The sequence below is a fragment of the Squalius cephalus genome (genome assembly GCF_949319135.1).
Source record: "Squalius cephalus genome assembly, chromosome: 15".
Classification (NCBI taxonomy): Eukaryota; Metazoa; Chordata; class Actinopteri; order Cypriniformes; family Leuciscidae; genus Squalius; species Squalius cephalus.
In genome coordinates, this window is record NC_137136.1 from 20001725 (window position 1) to 20019990 (window position 18266).

An 18266-nucleotide genomic window follows, 5' to 3' on the forward strand; every position below is an offset into this window, starting at 1 on the left:
CGCGCAAGGGGGCGCGGTCCGTCCGGCTGCGGGGAAACGGAAGCGGAAGTGCCGCCATCTCCTCTGACCAGCCGAGCAACAGCAGGGTCAGTGCAGACGGTTTTTGAGAAAGTAGCTCTGTTATATCATTAGAATCGGTTGTGTGACACGTTATATATTTAAATGACGAACGCGACTCGAGAGGTGATAGTTGTGAAAGAAAACCACTGTCGCTTCAATCTGTCACGCACTCACGCGCGTCTCTTTATGAGTTGAGTTAGCATAGCGCAGCGTTCACGCCTCTAAATGAGTGTTTTTAATTCAGCGCCGTGACAGAGACAACAGCGCTTTCATTTACTCCAGTCTTCACCGGTAATAACCCGCTTTCTGCTATTCGGCTGGATGTCTGGTCGTGTTTGAGAGGGGGAACTGAAGCTCAACGGTAAGTAGCCCCAGCTAGCTGATCTCTATTTGACTTGGGAATGATCTCTTTCTATCAGTTTGAGACACTGTGGACCGCACAAGGCTTATTTGGTGTTGAAGTTACTTTCGGAGGGTTGTCTAAAGGCTTGGAATAAAAAGCGGTTTGTTTCTGTGGCTGGGTGGGGATCTAGAGAGATTTGATAGCCCCTTCTGTCATCTGCTCAGACACAGATAAACTACTCGACACTTTGTAACAGATCTGATACTTCACCAACTGTCAGATTTCACACACTCATTTCCAAGTAACGTAACAGTTGTCATAGATAAGTTTATTGAATGTTGTGTATCTCCTCACAGCTTGCTTTGGAAAACCACCTGTTGACCCCTGAATTTACTGTTTTGAATGGAGGTTGAAGTCAAGGTCTGTGGTCTAATTGACTACAGTTCATTCAGACTTTAGTACTTTGCTCCTGGCAACCTCAAGGCGGCTGTTATTATCAGGTCAAAGCCTTATGCAACAGTGCTGCATATTAATACACCCTCATGAACTACTACTTACCGCCTGTTCTTTCTGGATTGACCGAGACTTTTTAGAAATACATTTTTAATATATTTGCATAGGCTAAATATGATTTCACTTTAATGAAAGTGGTGCTAATGAAGTGAATAAGTTTATTGATATAATCAACTTATGTTAGTAACTCCTTTATATCTGTGTTGTACAATGTGTTTAATTTAATATTAACCCTGTAAAGCCTGACATAAATGATAGTCAGAAACGTTTTTTTTTATTTTATTTTTTTATGGAACAGTCAGTTTATTGTACCTTTAGACAAAATGTGAAATAATTAAAAAGCTCACGTTCGAGGAGGGAAAATACATTTTATTTAGAGGCCCAAACTGAGCAAATAAATGCAATTCGCTGTTGTTATTTGTATGGTCAAAAAGTAAGATGAAATGCTGATTGCTTGATGTAAATCAATGAGATTTTTCTAACAGTATAGCAGACTATTTGCATAAAATGCATATAAATATCTCCCAATAAAAAAATGCAATACAATGATGACTGAGAGGTTACAAATAAAAGCCTGTTTTGTTATATTTGATACATGAAGCAATTAACATTCTAATAATTGATGTAGCAATAATCAAGTAAACCTAAGTTGCGTCAGTCTAGTAAATGTTCATCTTTAAATATTTGTAACAATATAAGTTATTCTTACATTTACTTTATACAAATCAGTAAATTTTTCACACTAAAAAAAGACATGTACAATGACCTTTTTAACAATTACACTAAAAGCCTTTTACTTGCTAAAAAGTATTAACTATCAATCAGATAGTCCATGTATCAAATATGATACAGTACAATAGAGTAGACTATATTATAGACCTTATGCACAAGCGAAACAAGCGCGCAGCCATCTTTAGAATATTATCTTTGAACTTCCGTTTTGCAGTAGCTCTGTATATTTCTGTGCCATCGCTGTCAAAGAGTAATTAGTCGGTGAAGTGGATTTACTTATTGGAGAGTTAATGAAAGTTTTCATGAGCATTGTAATGTTTGAAGCGGACGTCATAACAAATGTCAATAGACGGGGAAGATTTTAAAATGAGTGGTTCATTCATAAATTTGTAAGATCTTACCTTCATGCTGTGGAAATACAAACAAGCGCAGCGCTGAAAAGAGGCGGGGCTACATAATGTAGTAAAATGTGTCTGAAACGTGATGTTGATTAAAGTGATTAATTGAATGTTTTGTACGTCACAGCAGGTGTGACGCTTCAGCTTTGCTGTAGTTTCTCTTGGCCTACACCTAGCTTATGTTACAGATGAGTAATGTGTAGTGCCTTTAGGCACTGTCCGCTATTAATGCATTTTCTCTATTGTGTGAGACTGGAATTGAATGTCTGTTGTGTTTTTAAGCCTCCACAGTGCTGCACCAGCTCTCATCCCTGTGTGTTGTACCTCCTGTCTAAATCTCTGTTCTTCTCGTAGTTGTTTCACCCCACATCTGTGGTTCCGGGCCCTCATGTGGCCGCCGTGCGGAGGTTTGGAACAGTGGACAGGCTAAACACTGAGAGACCCCGACCTGAGCACGCACACAGAGAGAGACCGAGAGGGGGGGAGAGAGACTGACACTCCCAGGTATAGTACACTTCACAAACACTTCCTGGAGCCAGAGTCTCACGTCATCAGATGCTCTTGTGTTTACAGGGCTTTTTAGGTTGGGGAATTCCTCGGGCTGGACTCTCATGGTTACAGTGGGTGTACGGTACTGGTGACGCTCTGTTAGATTGGATCTAATGTTTTTTTTTTAATTGACGGGGAGATGGATGGAGTCTGAATAGCTGCCAAAGCATTTCTTTTGTGTTTTCTACAAAACGTCTTACTGGTAACTCCGTGTCATTCTTAGATATTAAAGTTTTGTTTGGAACTCAGAGTCGATACACACCCATTTGAAAAATGTGTAGCCTCTGTTTGCTTTTGTACCTGTCCATATTAGTGTTTTATTGACATTGTTTTACAATGTCCCAGATTTTGCAGAACCTGATAGCCAGCCTGTTGCCATGTCGACATCATCGCTGCGGCGACAAGTGAAGAACATTGTTCACAATTACTCAGAGGCAGAGATAAAGGTTAGACTTTTACCTTATAACCTTGCTTTCTTTCTTCTATTCACATTCTTCTTCTTGGCCTTGAAACAATCTTATTCATCGATGGTCTTTTAGTTCTTGATAAATGGTTTGCGCTTCCCCTTAATTTTTTCGATTGAATACAACTGTATGCTATGCAGTCATACAAAGGAGCAGAAATTCATTCAGTCTTTTTTTCAGTTTCGGGTGAAACTAACCAAAAATGCTTACAACACAATATCTTAAATGAATCTCAAGAAGTGCATGACTCATTATCATGTTTTGTATGCGGTCACCCCATTGTTCAGCGAAATTTGGGGGACGATATCCAGTCATTTAAATAGGAAACCATTCTACAGTCCCTACGCAGATTCCGCTCATTTTCAAGTTAGTCACGCAAATTCACCGCTTTGACCACACTGTTAACCCGAATAAGTTTGCAAATGTAAAAAGATTGAGGTAAGCATTTAAATTCAAAGTTTAAGGAAGCAGAACTGGTAGTTTATTATTTTGTAAACATTTTAATTGCTATTAACTTGAAATAATTGTGTAAGATAATTCATATATTTTACTTTAAATTATCATGTAATTTCAATTTAAACAGTTTTAGTAGTGGAAACTTGGCTAGCTTTAACTAGCTAATTCAGTAAATGCTAACTTGTCAATTGGTAGCACAATGCTTTGAAAGCATAGCATAGCAATTGCTAAGAGTATGGCAATATAGAACATTTAACATATACCTGTTCTTAAACCAAGTTCATGCTCCACTCATCACAATGATGGTTAACCCCCCCCCCCCCCCCCCCCCAAAAAAAAACCCTTCTTAAAATTTGAATGCTAAATCTTCTAAATTAGCATAACAAAACATGAAACGCTGCTAAATCTCCCACTTCAGGGCCAGCCCAAGCCTTTTTGAGGCTCTAAGCAGAATTTTCTTTGGGTGTCCCTCTGTACCGCCAATGTTTGACTATTGTCAATGCTTGATTTTCACAAACTATAAATCACAACCTTATCAATTTTATTAGTTGTAGCTGTGTTGCTTACATCAATGTCTGCCTGGCATGTTTTTACCCTTCTACGGTTTTTAATTGTAACAGTAGCAAACCCACAAGAGTGGTCAGAACAATTAACTACAAATAAAGTAACTTAGGATAAACAGTATCTTCTTATATAAAAAGTAAATGTACTATATTCAATTAAATCCTTAAATATCGACATAAAATAAATAATCAGATGTAACAGGATAACAATAATACATTTATTAACATTAAAGGGATAATTCACCCAAAAATGAAAATTCTGTCATCATTTACCCTCAAGCTGTTTTAAATCTGAATGAGTTTCTTTCTTCTGTTGAATTTAAAAGTTATTTTGAAGAATGTGACCAAACAGTTGCTGGTCCCCATTGACTTCCATAGTATTTTTTTTCCTACTATGGAAGTCAATGGGGAACTGCAACTGTCTGGTCACATTCTTCAAAATATCATCTTTTGTGTTCAGCAGAAGAAAGAAATGAATTCAAGTTTGGAACAACATGAGAGTGATTAAGACAGAATTAAAATTTTTGTGTGAACTGTCCCTTTAAGGACAGGGGGCAGCATGTTTACTATCAGCCGTTTAGTTCGCTTAAGCCTTGGGCCTGCGCCACTTAACACTTAACTTTAATCTTGCACAAAACATTATATAACACTTAATTTCAGCATTTACGCTCCCTTTCGAGTGTTTTGGCAAAGCATGCTGGGAAATAGAAATCCCAGCTCAGTTTCAGTTAAATTTATGTTTGTCTAAATTAAAAGAAACAAGTTAATAAAATTTAAAACAACGAAACCATTCAGATTACCTAATGTGTCAGTTTTGTTAACTCGAGAAAAGTTAACTAATTTGTTTAATTTAAGTTTACCCTATTCAATCCAATTAATTATTTTGAGCATTAGGGTGTACAGTGCAAAAGAAACCTGCTCGTTTTGCATGCGATATGTGCTTCATGCAATGCCAGAATTTTGACAATGGACCTTTTTTGCTTGAAATTTTTTACAGAAAAGTTAACGTTAATGTGACCGGAATAGCATTAACTGCAATCTTTCTTGTAGAGCTATGATGGTATATACGGTGTGATGGCAATTAATAACGTGTTGAGCACTCTGATGTGTTGTTGTTTGTATTGTATTTCATTTAAAAAAATTATAATAATCAAACATTAATACATTAAAAAAATACAAGTAAATGTAATTTATTTATTGCCTACTTTTTAACTTGACAACACTGGCTGAACAAAAATGCAATGTAATTGAGGTCATGTGACAACAATGTTGCACACTACTGTTTGAAATGTAATAGTTGCATATAGTATACTGTTTCATTTTTCATTGCACTGTATTCAGAAGCAGAGCAAAGTTCATTGAACTTTATTTTGTATTTTCTGCAGGTTAGGGAAGCAACCTCTAATGACCCATGGGGTCCCTCTAGCTCTCTGATGTCAGAGATTGCTGATCTGACATACAATGTAGTGGCCTTCTCAGAGATTATGAGCATGGTCTGGAAGAGACTCAACGACCATGGGAAGAACTGGAGACATGTATATAAAGTAAGTTTGGTGGTTTTACTCTTGTTAGTGACAGATGTATTATTTGGGGTTATTAAACAACATAATCTGATTGTATTTTTTACATTTGCTCTTTCTAAGGCTATGACTCTGATGGAGTATCTGATCAAGACAGGATCAGAGCGAGTGGCACAGCAATGCAGGGAAAACATCTACGCCGTTCAGACACTCAAAGACTTCCAGTACATAGACAGAGATGGCAAGGACCAGGTACACAGAAACTGAAAGTTATATTTATAAATACACATGCAACTGAGATATGTTTTCTCTTTCAATAAGGAAATAAAAGAAGAGCTCTTAGTGTTAGTTTTGAAGTGTCCTTCAACATGTTAGTCGTTCTCAAATATGATTTACACACTACAACAATCTCTCGTTCAAGGTCTCCATGTGCAGTCAACTCAAACACCATGACTTTCAACCAAGGTCTTTCTCCCACTCACACTTAAACCACAAAAACATCAGCCCAGTCTTCAGCTCACTAGGTTTTATTTTAGTCCCCTTGGTATATTCCTAACATGTTTGTCACGAGCACTACCTCGAACTCAACAACTTCCTGTTCAGGTTGTTTAATTATTCATTCAGATGCTGAACAAAAGAACCATTAAACCTGTTGCAATTGCACACATGCTTTGCACAAAACAAAACATTCCTGAATGCTACATTACATGTTGTGTGTGTGTTTCAGGGTGTGAATGTACGGGAAAAGGCCAAGCAGCTGGTGACTCTGCTAAAAGACGAGGAGAGGCTAAGAGAGGAGAGAATCCATGCACTCAAGACCAAAGAGAAGATGGCACAGACCAGCAGTGGTAAGAACTAGAAGTGCTTTGCAGTAGGAGGGGCTCATGAAGGGGTCAGAGCGGACACTCAAAGATGTCTGTCAGCCCCCTTATAAAAGCACTCTGCACTTCACAGCGTTGGCCAAGTGTGGAGGTTGGCAAGCGTTTTGCTCTGGAAGCACTTTTAGGGACCGATACTCCACCATCTATTGATGCATCATAATGGCTGTCATTTGACTCCTCCCTTAGCATCTTCGGCCCCTTCTGCTCCTGCTTTAGGGGGAGGAGTGCACTCAGGAGCAGACGCTGAGCAGGCGTGGCCCCAGAGCTCCGGAGAGGAGGACCTGCAGCTCCAGCTGGCACTGGCCATGAGCAAGGAGGAGGCAGAGCAGGTAAAGTCTCTCAGCCAATCAGCGGCAGGTTTTCAAGCTGCAGGTAAAATGCACTATTAAAATGGCTCAGAGACTGAGGAAGATGAATAGTTGTTCTACTAGAAACAGAAAGAGCTTTGTAAGCATACAATGTGAAATTGGATTTTAGCGGAAAAACTTGTAAGGGTATACAGTCAGCTAATCATTACTGCAGAAGAAACCCTGACATGGTGATTAAGGCCCTAATGCAAAGCAGAGGGATGTATCATCCTGAAGAGGTTCCTTTTGCAGTAATGTCCGGCTTGCTGTACATTATCCTGCTTATTACATGGCTTGAGCTTTTGTATACAAGGAAAGAAGAGACCATGCTGTGATAAGGTTGCACAGGAAATTATTTCTCTAAGACAGTGGTCAATTATAAATTTGCAGTCATTATACAAACATATTTGAAAGAAAAATGCCAAGATTGAACAATTAAAATCAAGTATTCCAGAGAGTCGTGTAATAATTTGCTTTAATGGGCTGTGTGACTTTTGAAACAGATTTTTGATTTTAACTTTAGAACATATTGAAGAGTTACAAGTTGTTCTTACATAATAATTTGTACTGTCAAAATACATTTGTTTCAGATTAACACATTAAAATATTTAACGCAGCATCTGTTTTTTTCCATCATTCTTTAGCTGGCGTTACATTATGATCACGCTATTATTCATTCAAGTGCTTTTAAACCATTCAAGCGTGACAAGAAATCTCCCGTCTGTGTGACACACACACGACTCATGCGCACAGAAAGCTGTTTTAGACATCTCGCAGGCCGCATTGAGTTCTCTTTCATGCTTGAACAGACAAAACACAAAATTATGCAAAAATGCGCGCTTTGTCGAGTATCCTTGTAAACACAGTCTTTAATGAGTTAAATAAAGATCTTAAATGACTGTAAAGAGTTATGAGGGCATGTTGTGTCAGATGTGCCTCAGGATTTAAAGTGACAGCAGCCTAATTAACCTGCTGCTGTCTGACATTAATGTTAATCAAACAACAAAAGACAAAGAGAAAGTCACTCACTGCTCTAGACTAAATAACGTTTATAACTTTAATAAGGATTAACCTATATTTAACCTATACCTATATGGCTGCCGTCGCATCATCCAGGTGGATGCTGCACATTGGTGGTGGTTGAGGAGATTCCCCCTTCTATGTAAAGCGCTTTGAGTATCTAGAAAAGCACTATATAAATGTAATGAATTATTATTATTATTATTATTTAATTTATAATTCATGCAGTGAAGACTGTGAAGTGTTTGATAACTTAATTTCTGTATATTTCCTACCTGTTAGATTAAATATTTAAAATACACTGTCTTTATGTTGTTTCTGCATTAATTTGGAGATTAAATGTGAAACTTTTTTTCTCCAAGTTTTTAAAAAAACTTTAATGTTAGGTGTGATTAATTACAGGAAATGAGCGATTAATTAGTTTTAATCGATTGACAGCACTAATAATATAATAACTGTGGCTTCCCAATCAGCGCTCAACAGTTAGTGTTTTTTTCTGCTTGCCGTGTCGGACCAGTAGTTCAGATATCTACTTGCTCTTGCCCAGCACCGGTAGCGAACATCCCGACGTGGCACATGCTGCTGGTAGCGGCGTTTAGATGAATATGTATATATGCGCTGCATGCTTTCCTATCAATAACAGAATGAGAACACAACAAAAATGAGTGGTGAGAAAACAACATTTAAAGAAAGCATTTGATCATAGCGATGTAGATATGTTTCCACCAGCTCTGCAATTCGTCACTCCAGTTGTCACTTCATGTTTTTTTATTTAGCACTTCATACAATAGATTGCTTTAATGCAAGCAGCTGTACAGTATTAAACATGAAAAACAGTGTCAGTGTCTCTAAAATTACAACTTCAGTTTCTACTCCACCTATTATAAAGCAGCTCTCCAGTGTGTTCATGTGGGTACATGTGTCTGACCTTGACTGACTGAACAAAAGATTTTTGGAGCCACAGAGCACCTAATTATCATGTAATCGCCACGAACCAATGGTAGATCGAAAGTGTTTACTAGCTGTAGAAAAGAAACAAACTTCGTTTTGGCCTGATTTTGTTCTAAATTACGTCACACCAGTTTGTTCTTAGATTTAGCTTGAAGTATATTGGGAACTGGCACCCAAAAAAACAAATAATCATAGATTATTATTAAAATATATATTTTATAGCATTTATATTTTATAAGTTATCTGATTTAAAATTTTGTATTGTTTATATTTACATTCTTCATTTTAAAACTTTAAATGTATAATTTGTATATATTTAAAAATGTCAATATTATCTATTGCTATAATTATTATATATATATTTTTTTTTTACAATTAATGATAGCTATTATAATTATATAATAATACAATAAGTATTTAAAAAAATTAAGTTTGCAAAGTATAAAAAAGTATGTAAAAAAAAAAAAAAAAAAGTAAGATAGGGCAAGTGAATGCCATTCTGTCATCTGGCTCAACACTTTCACACTGGCCCCAAGCCATCCTTACTGTTGAGCCCTGCTAATAATAACCATGTTTAAAGCTCCTTAAATCTACATTCTTTCCTAACTGCCATCTTAAAATAGAAAAATGGGCTGTTTCTCTAATAAAGTACAATAACACACATTCAACATTAGAGGCCCGTCCTCTGCACAGTTTTTACACATTTCCCCTCTCACTCCTTCACTCACACCTGTCCTCACCCTGCCCCCCTCCTTCAGACTAGCAAAGACCCTCTGGAAGATGCAGAGATCCGCTACGCACTCACAGTCAGCCAGGAGACTCACCAAAAGGTCAGGGAGCAAAAATTTCACAGTGGATGAACCTTTCCTTTGCTATCTTCTTCCCTCTCAAATCAAAGATCAGCCTAAAATCATATATACATCAGTATGATCATGGAACAATCGAAATATCTAAGAAATACCTAATAAGTGCTTGTAAAAGGTTAGTAATGTCTGTTTTTTTTTTTTTGTTGAACTTTCCTCTTGTTAGTCATTGCTGTTGTTTGAAATCTTCTGAAATCTTCACTTTTGCATGATGAAATCAACAAGTCATTTCAAAAGTACCTATAATTCTCAGTAATTGTTCTTTCTTTGCAATTCCACCAGAGCTTATCTATGCAATATCAGAGTAGATGAACTGCCCACTACTTCCAAATGCTGTTCATTTGTGTCTAACTCAAGCCTTTTAAACACACCTCTGGAGCTGGTGAGACATGGGAGTCAGGTTGCCACAGTTCACTAGACTCCATTTCCCATCAGCCCACAGAACTTGGTTCACTATGATGATGTGACGGTGGTGTGTGATTGGCAGGAGGAGCGTCTGCGCAGGGGAGACGACCTGAGGCTGCAGATGGCCATCGAGGAGAGTAAGAGGGAGAAAGCCAAGCCCGAGGAGGTGTGTGATTGTGTATGATTGTGTCAGAAAGAGTTCATGCTTGATGAGCTGTTCCTCTAGGGCGAGAGCTTGAGGTGTACACATGGTAGTGTGTTGTGTTACCGAGGGTTGTGTGTTTGTGTACCTGCCTCTCACTCTCCAAGAGTTACCTGCTCTGTCTGTGTCTCTCACCCTGCGTACGCTCTTTAGCGCAACAGTGTGTGTGAGCCCGTTTCACTTCCTCTAGAGTTTCCTCCTCCTTACCATTTTGCCACACTAGCTATTATTAAACTACTTGGAAGTGTAAGTGTATGTCCTCTCTCAAACAAGCTTCACGCTTTTGCTTTGTCGCATACTCCCTTCTGATGAGGACATCTTACTGACCTATCTCTCTCTCAGTCGTCTCTGATGGAGTTGAGTGTCGTAGATCCTTGGGGGGCCCCTGCATCGGGCTCCGCGGGACCCTCTCCTCCTCCCACTTTGGCTCCTGCATCCACCGCTGGGCCTTGGGGTCCGGCCGATCCGTGGGGGGCCGCCTCCCCCGCCTCTCCCCCGAGTGCTGATCCCTGGGGAAGAGCACCAGCAACAGTAGTCCCAGACCCATGGGGTGACTCGTCCTCTAGAGTGAACTCTGACCCCTGGGCATCCACAGGTGAGAGTGTAGAGGATGTGTCCTCCCAGTGTCCTCTCTGTCTTTTCCCTGGCTTTTCCTCTATATTTGTGGTGTCCACTGATCCTTGAACTCTCCTTGCATCCCCTCCAGCTGTGACCCCTCCAAGTGCCGACCCTTGGGCTCACTCAGTGGCTCCGGCTCCTACTCCGCTCTCAGGGTCAACCGATCCCTGGGCAGCGGAAGGAGCCGCCCCTGCCACTGACGGTCTGACCTCTGACCCCTGGAGTGGCTCGGTTAAACAAACTAATGGCACAGGTATACTTGTACATGTAAATGCATAGATGCTTATTATCACAGGGATGTCAAATTCTGGCCCTGGATGGCCAGCATCTTGTAGAGTTTAACTCCAACTTGTACCAGCACACTTGCCTGGAATTTTCTAATAATCCTAAAGACTTTCATTACGTCATTGTCAGTTGTGTTTATTTGGGGTTGGAGCTAAACTCTGCAGAACAGTGGACTTCTAGGAGCAGGTTTGGACACCCCTGATTTGTCCGAAGACTTGCCAAAGAAAAGTTGCATTAGACACACCAACAGTGTGTTTGCTGGTAATTCACACACAACACTTCCATTAGACACCACCAATTCTGAAGATGAAAAGGTCTTTTACTAGGTACTGGTTAATTGGCCCTTTGTTAAGCTCCTCCCCTTCGTTACTTTTGCTCATTTAGACAAGCTTTACAGAAAGATCTTCTTAAGATGAACTGGAGATTTACAGAAATATAGTGGATATTATTCTTATGTGGGCTGGAATTAATTGTGATGTTGAAAAGTGTTGCATCTGATGTTGTTTCTTTATTTTTTCTTTTTAATACATTTTTTTAAGTTTAATTATGCAGTAAGAATCGGAGAGCAAACACGACGACAGCTGATAGCATTGTATAGTCGCCATTACTGATAACATTGTATAGTCGACTTTACACATTTACTTTAGTGTAAAGTCGCCATTTCACAATCTCCCGACAAACAACAGACCGGAAGTCATTCATTTCCAATGGAGAGTAGTGTAGGAGCTGAGTGGAATTTAGTTCATATGCATAATTTTCAGATCTGATTTGAGTTAAAATATTTGAACTTTTGCGGCTAGAATGTATCCTGATTTTAATTATTTTCATTAATTAGCTCTAGAAAACTATGCTTTTCTTGTAAACACATTGGCACTCTTTTGTTTTGTGTGGATATATTCATGTTGGAGATACTGGAAAGGCAGGTTAAGTGAACATAACTGTTACTAACATTTACTGTGAGAACTGTTTAATTACTGTCGTCACTACTGTGACTTACTGCACATTTCAAAGTTACATTTAATAATGGTGACTGTACTGTTTAATTAATTTTCAACTCAAGAGCGTACACAGCACAGCAACTTACATTGATGTGCTCTTAAAGGGAAACTGACCTTCAAGAGATGGTGCTCTTAAAGTGTTAATTCTTTGCCAGTATTTATTGCTAAACAAATATTTGTCTAATAATATGGTGGACGGCAACATTTGCTTTGGTTGATTTTGGTCAGTAACATTAAGGCGGGGCTTGGCAAAGGAGCAGCTGGACTGCAAACCTGTTTTTTTTTGTTAGTCTGTCGCAATATCATATTGTTTAACCATTTACCTGTTAGTCTTTTGTCTAATTCTTTTCCACACACAGCCGATCTAGAGAGAAGAGGATCCTCGTTGACAGGAGGTGATGTAGGAGGTGGAGGCAGCACAGGCTCTCCGGTGCCCTTCGACCTTTCATCGCTCGGTTCCTCCTTGCCTGTTCGAAAAACGCCAGAGTCATTCTTGGGCCCCAATGCAGCGCTCGTGGATTTAGACTCACTAATATCATCAAAACCCAAACCAAAACAACCTCCACCGCCAAGCATCTCCTCAACATCTCACAACCCTTTCCTACAGACACAGGGTGTGTATTTAAAATAGGCCACATTTAGACAGAAATTATGTGTTTGTTTATCCCTCAAACTTTCTTTTTCTCCTTTTCCTTAAGGTCCCTCCTCAACAGGTATGGGAGCTACCCCGGGCAGTACCATTTCCAGTAGAGGGGTGTCTCCGACCCCATCTTCCACTTCTAATCCTTTTGGCGTGACCCCGATGGCATCCATCTCCCCTCAACCTTCTTCACTTGGTTTGAGCCAGCTCCGTACAAGCCCTGTTCCCCCAAACCCAATGCTGGGTCACATGGCTCCACCAGCAGTGGGAATGGTTCAGCCAGGGATGGCCATGCCAGGAATGGGGGTCCCTATGGCGGCCCCTGGTATGGGCATGGGAATAGTACAGTCCAGCTCAATGGGCATGCCTTTTGGTGGAATATCCCCCATGGGTCCCGCAGGAAACCCCTTGCTAATGGGCTCAGGAGGCCCTGCGCAGCCTTCACTGATTTTGGGTGGGCCGCCTGGGGTGGGCGGAGTAATGGGAACAGGAGGATCCATGGGAGGCGGAACCACAGGCACAAGCACCAATCCTTTCCTTCTTTGAGAGATTTCACCAATCCCACATTGCCCTATCCACTCAACAACCAATCCAAACCTGCCCTACCAACACAAACAGTTTGTGTTTGACAAAAAAGAAATGTGTGTACACTCTATATTTAATGAAAAAGTAAAAACAAAAATGTGTTTTTTTCTTTCACAAAACAGCATTTCAATTTTTTTTTTTTTTTTCCATTTTATTTTACACAGTATTTGGAGTATTTATTTCCCTTTTCGTTCAATTTTCTTTGACAGACATGGATGATTGGCGGGTTCATTCAATGAATGCAGGTTGTTAATATTGTTATATTATTAGGATGATTGTTATTGCTCAGTAACAGGAAGATGAAGATGAAGAGGAAAACAAGCCACTAATGAACTCAATCATACACCCCTTTCTCCCTCTTTCTTTGAGGTGAACCTCTGATGAAAGAGTAACATGAAGGATGACTGACGGGCTTGAGAAGAATTCAGCTGTCCGTTTTATTCACAACTCTACTAAAAATCATCAATGATGTAGATGTATTACTTTTAATTTAATTTAATGTGTAATCTTGTGTAATTTATTTTAATCGAATGTGTTTCACTCCTGGGAACGATTAAACCAAGGAAAATCGCACTGGAAATTGCCATTGAAACAGATGCCTGCTTGGTTTCCTTTGACCTGCGAAATTTCAGTGCACGTCACGTGGTTCTTATACACAGGAACAGGGGCTGTATGTGTGTGTGTGTGTGTGTGTGTGAGTGTGAGAGCGTGTATGATGTGTCCAGTGTTTTCACCCGGCCCACTGCTGTGCTTCTGATGGGGTTTTATCAGCATAGTTTCACTTTCAGCATAATGGTTCTTTTTAGCCATTTATTTTTACAGTCGCAAGAATCAAAGCATTAATTCAACACCTGTTCACGTGAGACAGCGCCTGTCTTTGCATTTCACCTCAGCACCTCTTTACTTTGACATTTACACAGGGAATGGGAATTGTTAACGCTTATGAAAATGAAAAAGAATTATCTGAATGATTTATGTGAAATCATAATGTAAAATTGGGGACTGAATGACATGATCCATGCTGTTATTCTTTATTTACTTTGAATGAATTATTTTATATATATGAAAATTTTAGAGATGTTTCTCTAATATTGGCTATGGTCAAAAATTGTGCGGTGTTGACTGTGAACATTCACATTTAAAAATAAAATGGAGAAAAAAAAATCTAAGAAATTTAAGAAATAAAAAAAAATCCACATAACAAAATTGTCCAAGCTTTTTTTGTTGCATTGTTTGATTTTAAATGGAAATTAAAATGACAGTGAGTTAAAACATTTCCTTTTATTTGTTTAAACTCCATAATGGGAAATGCTATGAGACAAAATGTAAAATCAAGCAATAAATGTTGATCAATTTCAGTCAATATACACTCATTGTCATAATATATACCTCAGTGTACTGTTAAACTGTGTTTATTCTCCCACAAATTGTTAGTGTACATGCAATTTGTTGGAAAAGTGCAATTTAAAATCTTTGGTCAAAAAGTTCTTTCAATAACTACTTAACTGACTGACGATTAGATCAACATTCAGCAAAAACTGAGCCATTGTCAATAGGCCAAGGCTATGGAAGTGCTAACGTTATTTACATTGTAATACACTGACGTAAAACTTAAAAGGCAGTCAGGCGTGTGTAGCGTGGGCTTAGAGAAAAGGTATGTTACATTAATGAAAACATTGTCAGGATTGATCCACCCTAACCTTCAAGGTCTGGGTCAGTTCAGGAACAAACATGATGAATATATTGCATTGTAAGTTTTTTTAGGTTAACCTCACACATCAAACATGCAGCTGACTAGCAGTACCATTGTGCCGTATAAATTGTAAGGTAGAAGTGAACTGAAAGGAAACAAACACCTGAATGATGGTCATCGTTAAGATGGTGCTGCGTTTGTTCCATATATACATGAAACTAGATTAATGAGTTGGCCTCACCTCCTTGACACACACTGATGACTTTTCCCAAAAATTGTCTCATGTTTTCTTTTACTGTGTATTTATGTGTGTATATCTGCCAACAGAATTATTCAATCAATGAATCCCAATCGAAATCATCCTGGATTTCTTCACTGTTGCTATGAAGATTCTTCAAAGGTGGATGACCTGTTGGGGTCAGTGGTTGAGTTTGAAGTGCTGCATAAAGACAGAATAACATCATATTTGGATGCCTGAGCAATTAGACCAACATAGCAAACACTAATTTCCTCTCTGAATGAATAAGGGCATTTAAAGGGATAGTTCACCCAAAAATGAAAATTGTCATTATTTACTCACCCTTATGTCCTTCCACACATGTAGGAGTTTCTTTATTCTGCACAACGCAACAGAATATGCTTTGAAAAATGCCTGTTTTTTTGTCCATACAATGAAAGGCAACATTTGGACCTCATTGACTTATTGTGTGGACAAAAACAGTTAAAACATTCTTCATAATATGTTACGTTCCACAGAAGAAAGAATGTCTTGGAAAGGTTTGGAATGACATGAGGGTAGGGTGACCTACCGAAATTGGCAGCTTTGTCCCTCGTCCTGCAAGACGTAAGCAGTGTCTCGCATTTCAATTATGTCTGTATTATTTTTTTCTTCCCTGAAATTACAGTATCACAATAAGAAATATGATAATAAAAATGCGACTGCGGATTTTCCCACTGATCACACCAGCCAGGACTTCATCTAGACAAATACTGGATAAGAACATCCTGATCAAACCTGCCAGATCCTACAAAAAATACAAGCTGAAGATGCACTGAATCCGGTAAAATGCATTTACATAGTCTAATAAATTCACTACTTAAGGAAATTTCTTTTAGTATAAATTAGATTTTTACCTGGCCTGTTACTCAAGTTCATTAAATAGGACCTGTAGAGTAAATTACATTGTCTCACTTGAACCTGGGTAAATTGACTACCAGTTGCAGAGCCGGTCACAATTAACAAAGCTTATCAGCGATATATATATTTTTTTAAATTATTCATCCAATTTAATGGCAAACAGGCTTTCCAACTCATATAAATCAATATTTATTTACATAGTATAATAATAGTACATTTATCTCTCTCACGTATCCCGCAAGATCACATCTACGTCGTGCAACAGAGCTATAACCAGGTGGTCACCCGACATGAGGGTGAGTAAATGATGACAGAATTAAATTTTTTGGGTGAACTACCCCTTTCAGTTTAGATGCACTGGTCCTGTAAGGATTTAAGGGATCTCTCAACGTACCATTAGGAGTCAGAGGTTGGCTCATGGTGGGCTGCAACCCTGGCGGTCTTTGTGCTGTCTGGTTGTGGGTGTGAGGGGTCAGGGTTCTCCTGGGATTTTGGAGAGGAGGTTCACCAGTGCCAGGTGGGAGCTGGGAATATATGAGTGGAGATGGTTGAGTTAAACTAGCCAGGGTGGGAGCGTTAGTGGGCGGAATATTGAGAGGAGGTGGGGCCATTTGTGCAAAAGCGGAGGAGCCACCAGAAGACGAGCCAATGAGACCCTTCTGAGTGAAGAAACGGTTGAGCGAATCACAGAGCGAGGTGAAGAGAGCTGAATCCAATGCCCAGTCACAGAGCTCGGCCTGGCGCATGCTTTCCACCAGGTCTGAATGAAAACAACACAGGTTGAGACATTTAATGAATTTCCCTTTCACTGATGTACAGCAGTTTTGTAGTATTGTCCATTATTTTAAAAATCACTGTAAAGAGAGAAAGTAATGTCTAGCCAAAGAAATGCATCACTTTGTTAGCTGCATTTAGTGTAGCTATTTTTTCCAAAGGGAAGCTTGATTGTTTTTTCTACTTTCGATAATGAGAACCTTGTAACTTGCAACAGCTACAGTTTTAAAATAGTTTCCAACAGTGGAAAATAGCGCTTCTGGATAAACAAATTCCAAGATGGTCCCTTTGAAATTAAACTGTAAATCCAGAGCAGAAAATGAAAGCATGTTGTGCATTATACATCTCATTGTAGTCTATAGTTGAGTACTGACCAGGGTGACAGGTGAGGTCAATGTTAGCCCAGTCCAGACTACTAGCAATTCTGAAACTCTCTCTCAAAGAGTCAGCGTTACTGAACCAGTCTGCAGGAACAACTAAAAGAGAGAGAGAGAGAGAGAGAGAGAGAATGAGAGAATGAGAGAGAGAGAGAGAGAGAGAGAGAAAGAGAGGATCGGTCATCAGGACACTCATATATTCCCATCAACATGAGCAGTTATACTCACCATTACTGTGTAGCAGCTTGTCAGGCTCAGTGTTGGAGTTGGGATGAATGTTAGCATTCTGGTTTGGGTTTAGGTTTGGGATAAAACTAGAGTTAGTATTGGGTATATTTGGGTTGAAGTTGCCGTTGGTATTGAGGTTTGGGTTGAAGGTAGATGCTGGGTTGGTATACTGGTTAATATTGATGTTTGGGCAGGGGCAAGGGGAGAAAGGAGGCAGGGTTGGGGTGTGGAGTGGTGTACTGTCATGGGTAAATCCAAGTAAATTGGGAACATCCGCTTTGAGAGAGAAGGAGAGAGAGAGATTAAGCACACCTAATTTTAAAACGTATTAATTCTGAATCTTTAAAAGTAAATAATAAGCTAAAGGAAAAGAGTGGCATAATTGATTTACTTACATTGTGAGGTGACTCTATCTCTCACGGAGCGACAGAGGGACTGAAAGGAATTGTACAGATCCGGTAGGTTCAAATCAGCAAAGGAGAATCGGAGAGAGGGATCGGCATGAGGGTTCGAAGGAAGAGATGTAGGTATGGGGGCACTTGGACGTTGCTGTGGAAACGATGACTGCAGAGATAAATTTGAGAGTAATTTGGATAAATAATATGTCATATACCACTTAAAGGAATATTTCAGCCAAAAATAAAAATTACTCATCCTCATGAG

General features: G+C 39.2%; 2 protein-coding genes across 8 annotated transcripts in view; one reads left to right on the forward strand and one right to left on the reverse strand.

The window, feature by feature from the left end:
- On the forward strand, nt 1–15053 carry epn1a (epsin 1a). 5 transcript variants are annotated; one of them, XM_079895445.1, is made up of 13 exons: nt 1–86; nt 2401–2550; nt 2941–3041; nt 5464–5622; nt 5722–5850; nt 6326–6446; nt 6666–6808; nt 9556–9627; nt 10148–10231; nt 10610–10862; nt 10974–11138; nt 12528–12782; nt 12867–15053. In XM_079895445.1, exons 3-13 carry the CDS (start codon nt 2973–2975, stop codon nt 13352–13354), a joined length of 1938 nt encoding a protein of 645 aa, XP_079751571.1. In that variant the 5' UTR covers nt 1–86; nt 2401–2550; nt 2941–2972; the 3' UTR covers nt 13355–15053. The 5 variants fall into 5 exon arrangements, with proteins under 5 accessions (XP_079751571.1, XP_079751570.1, XP_079751572.1 ...); XM_079895444.1 differs by having other exon boundaries at nt 9–421; XM_079895446.1 differs by having other exon boundaries at nt 9–421; nt 6696–6808.
- foxj2 (forkhead box J2) overlaps nt 13590–18266 on the reverse strand; it is a 15435-nt gene continuing 10758 nt past the window's right edge. For 2 of the 3 annotated variants that reach the window (XM_079895451.1, XM_079895449.1), the window contains 5 exons: nt 17999–18167; nt 17604–17879; nt 17373–17474; nt 16619–16984; nt 13590–15525 (listed from right to left, as the gene is read on the reverse strand). In XM_079895451.1, the coding sequence (XP_079751577.1) occupies nt 15416–15525; nt 16619–16984; nt 17373–17474; nt 17604–17879; nt 17999–18167 (1023 nt within the window). In that variant the 3' untranslated portion in view covers nt 13590–15415. The remainder of the gene's footprint in view (nt 15526–16618; nt 16985–17372; nt 17475–17603; nt 17880–17998; nt 18168–18266) is intronic. The other variant, XM_079895450.1, reaches the window with a different exon arrangement.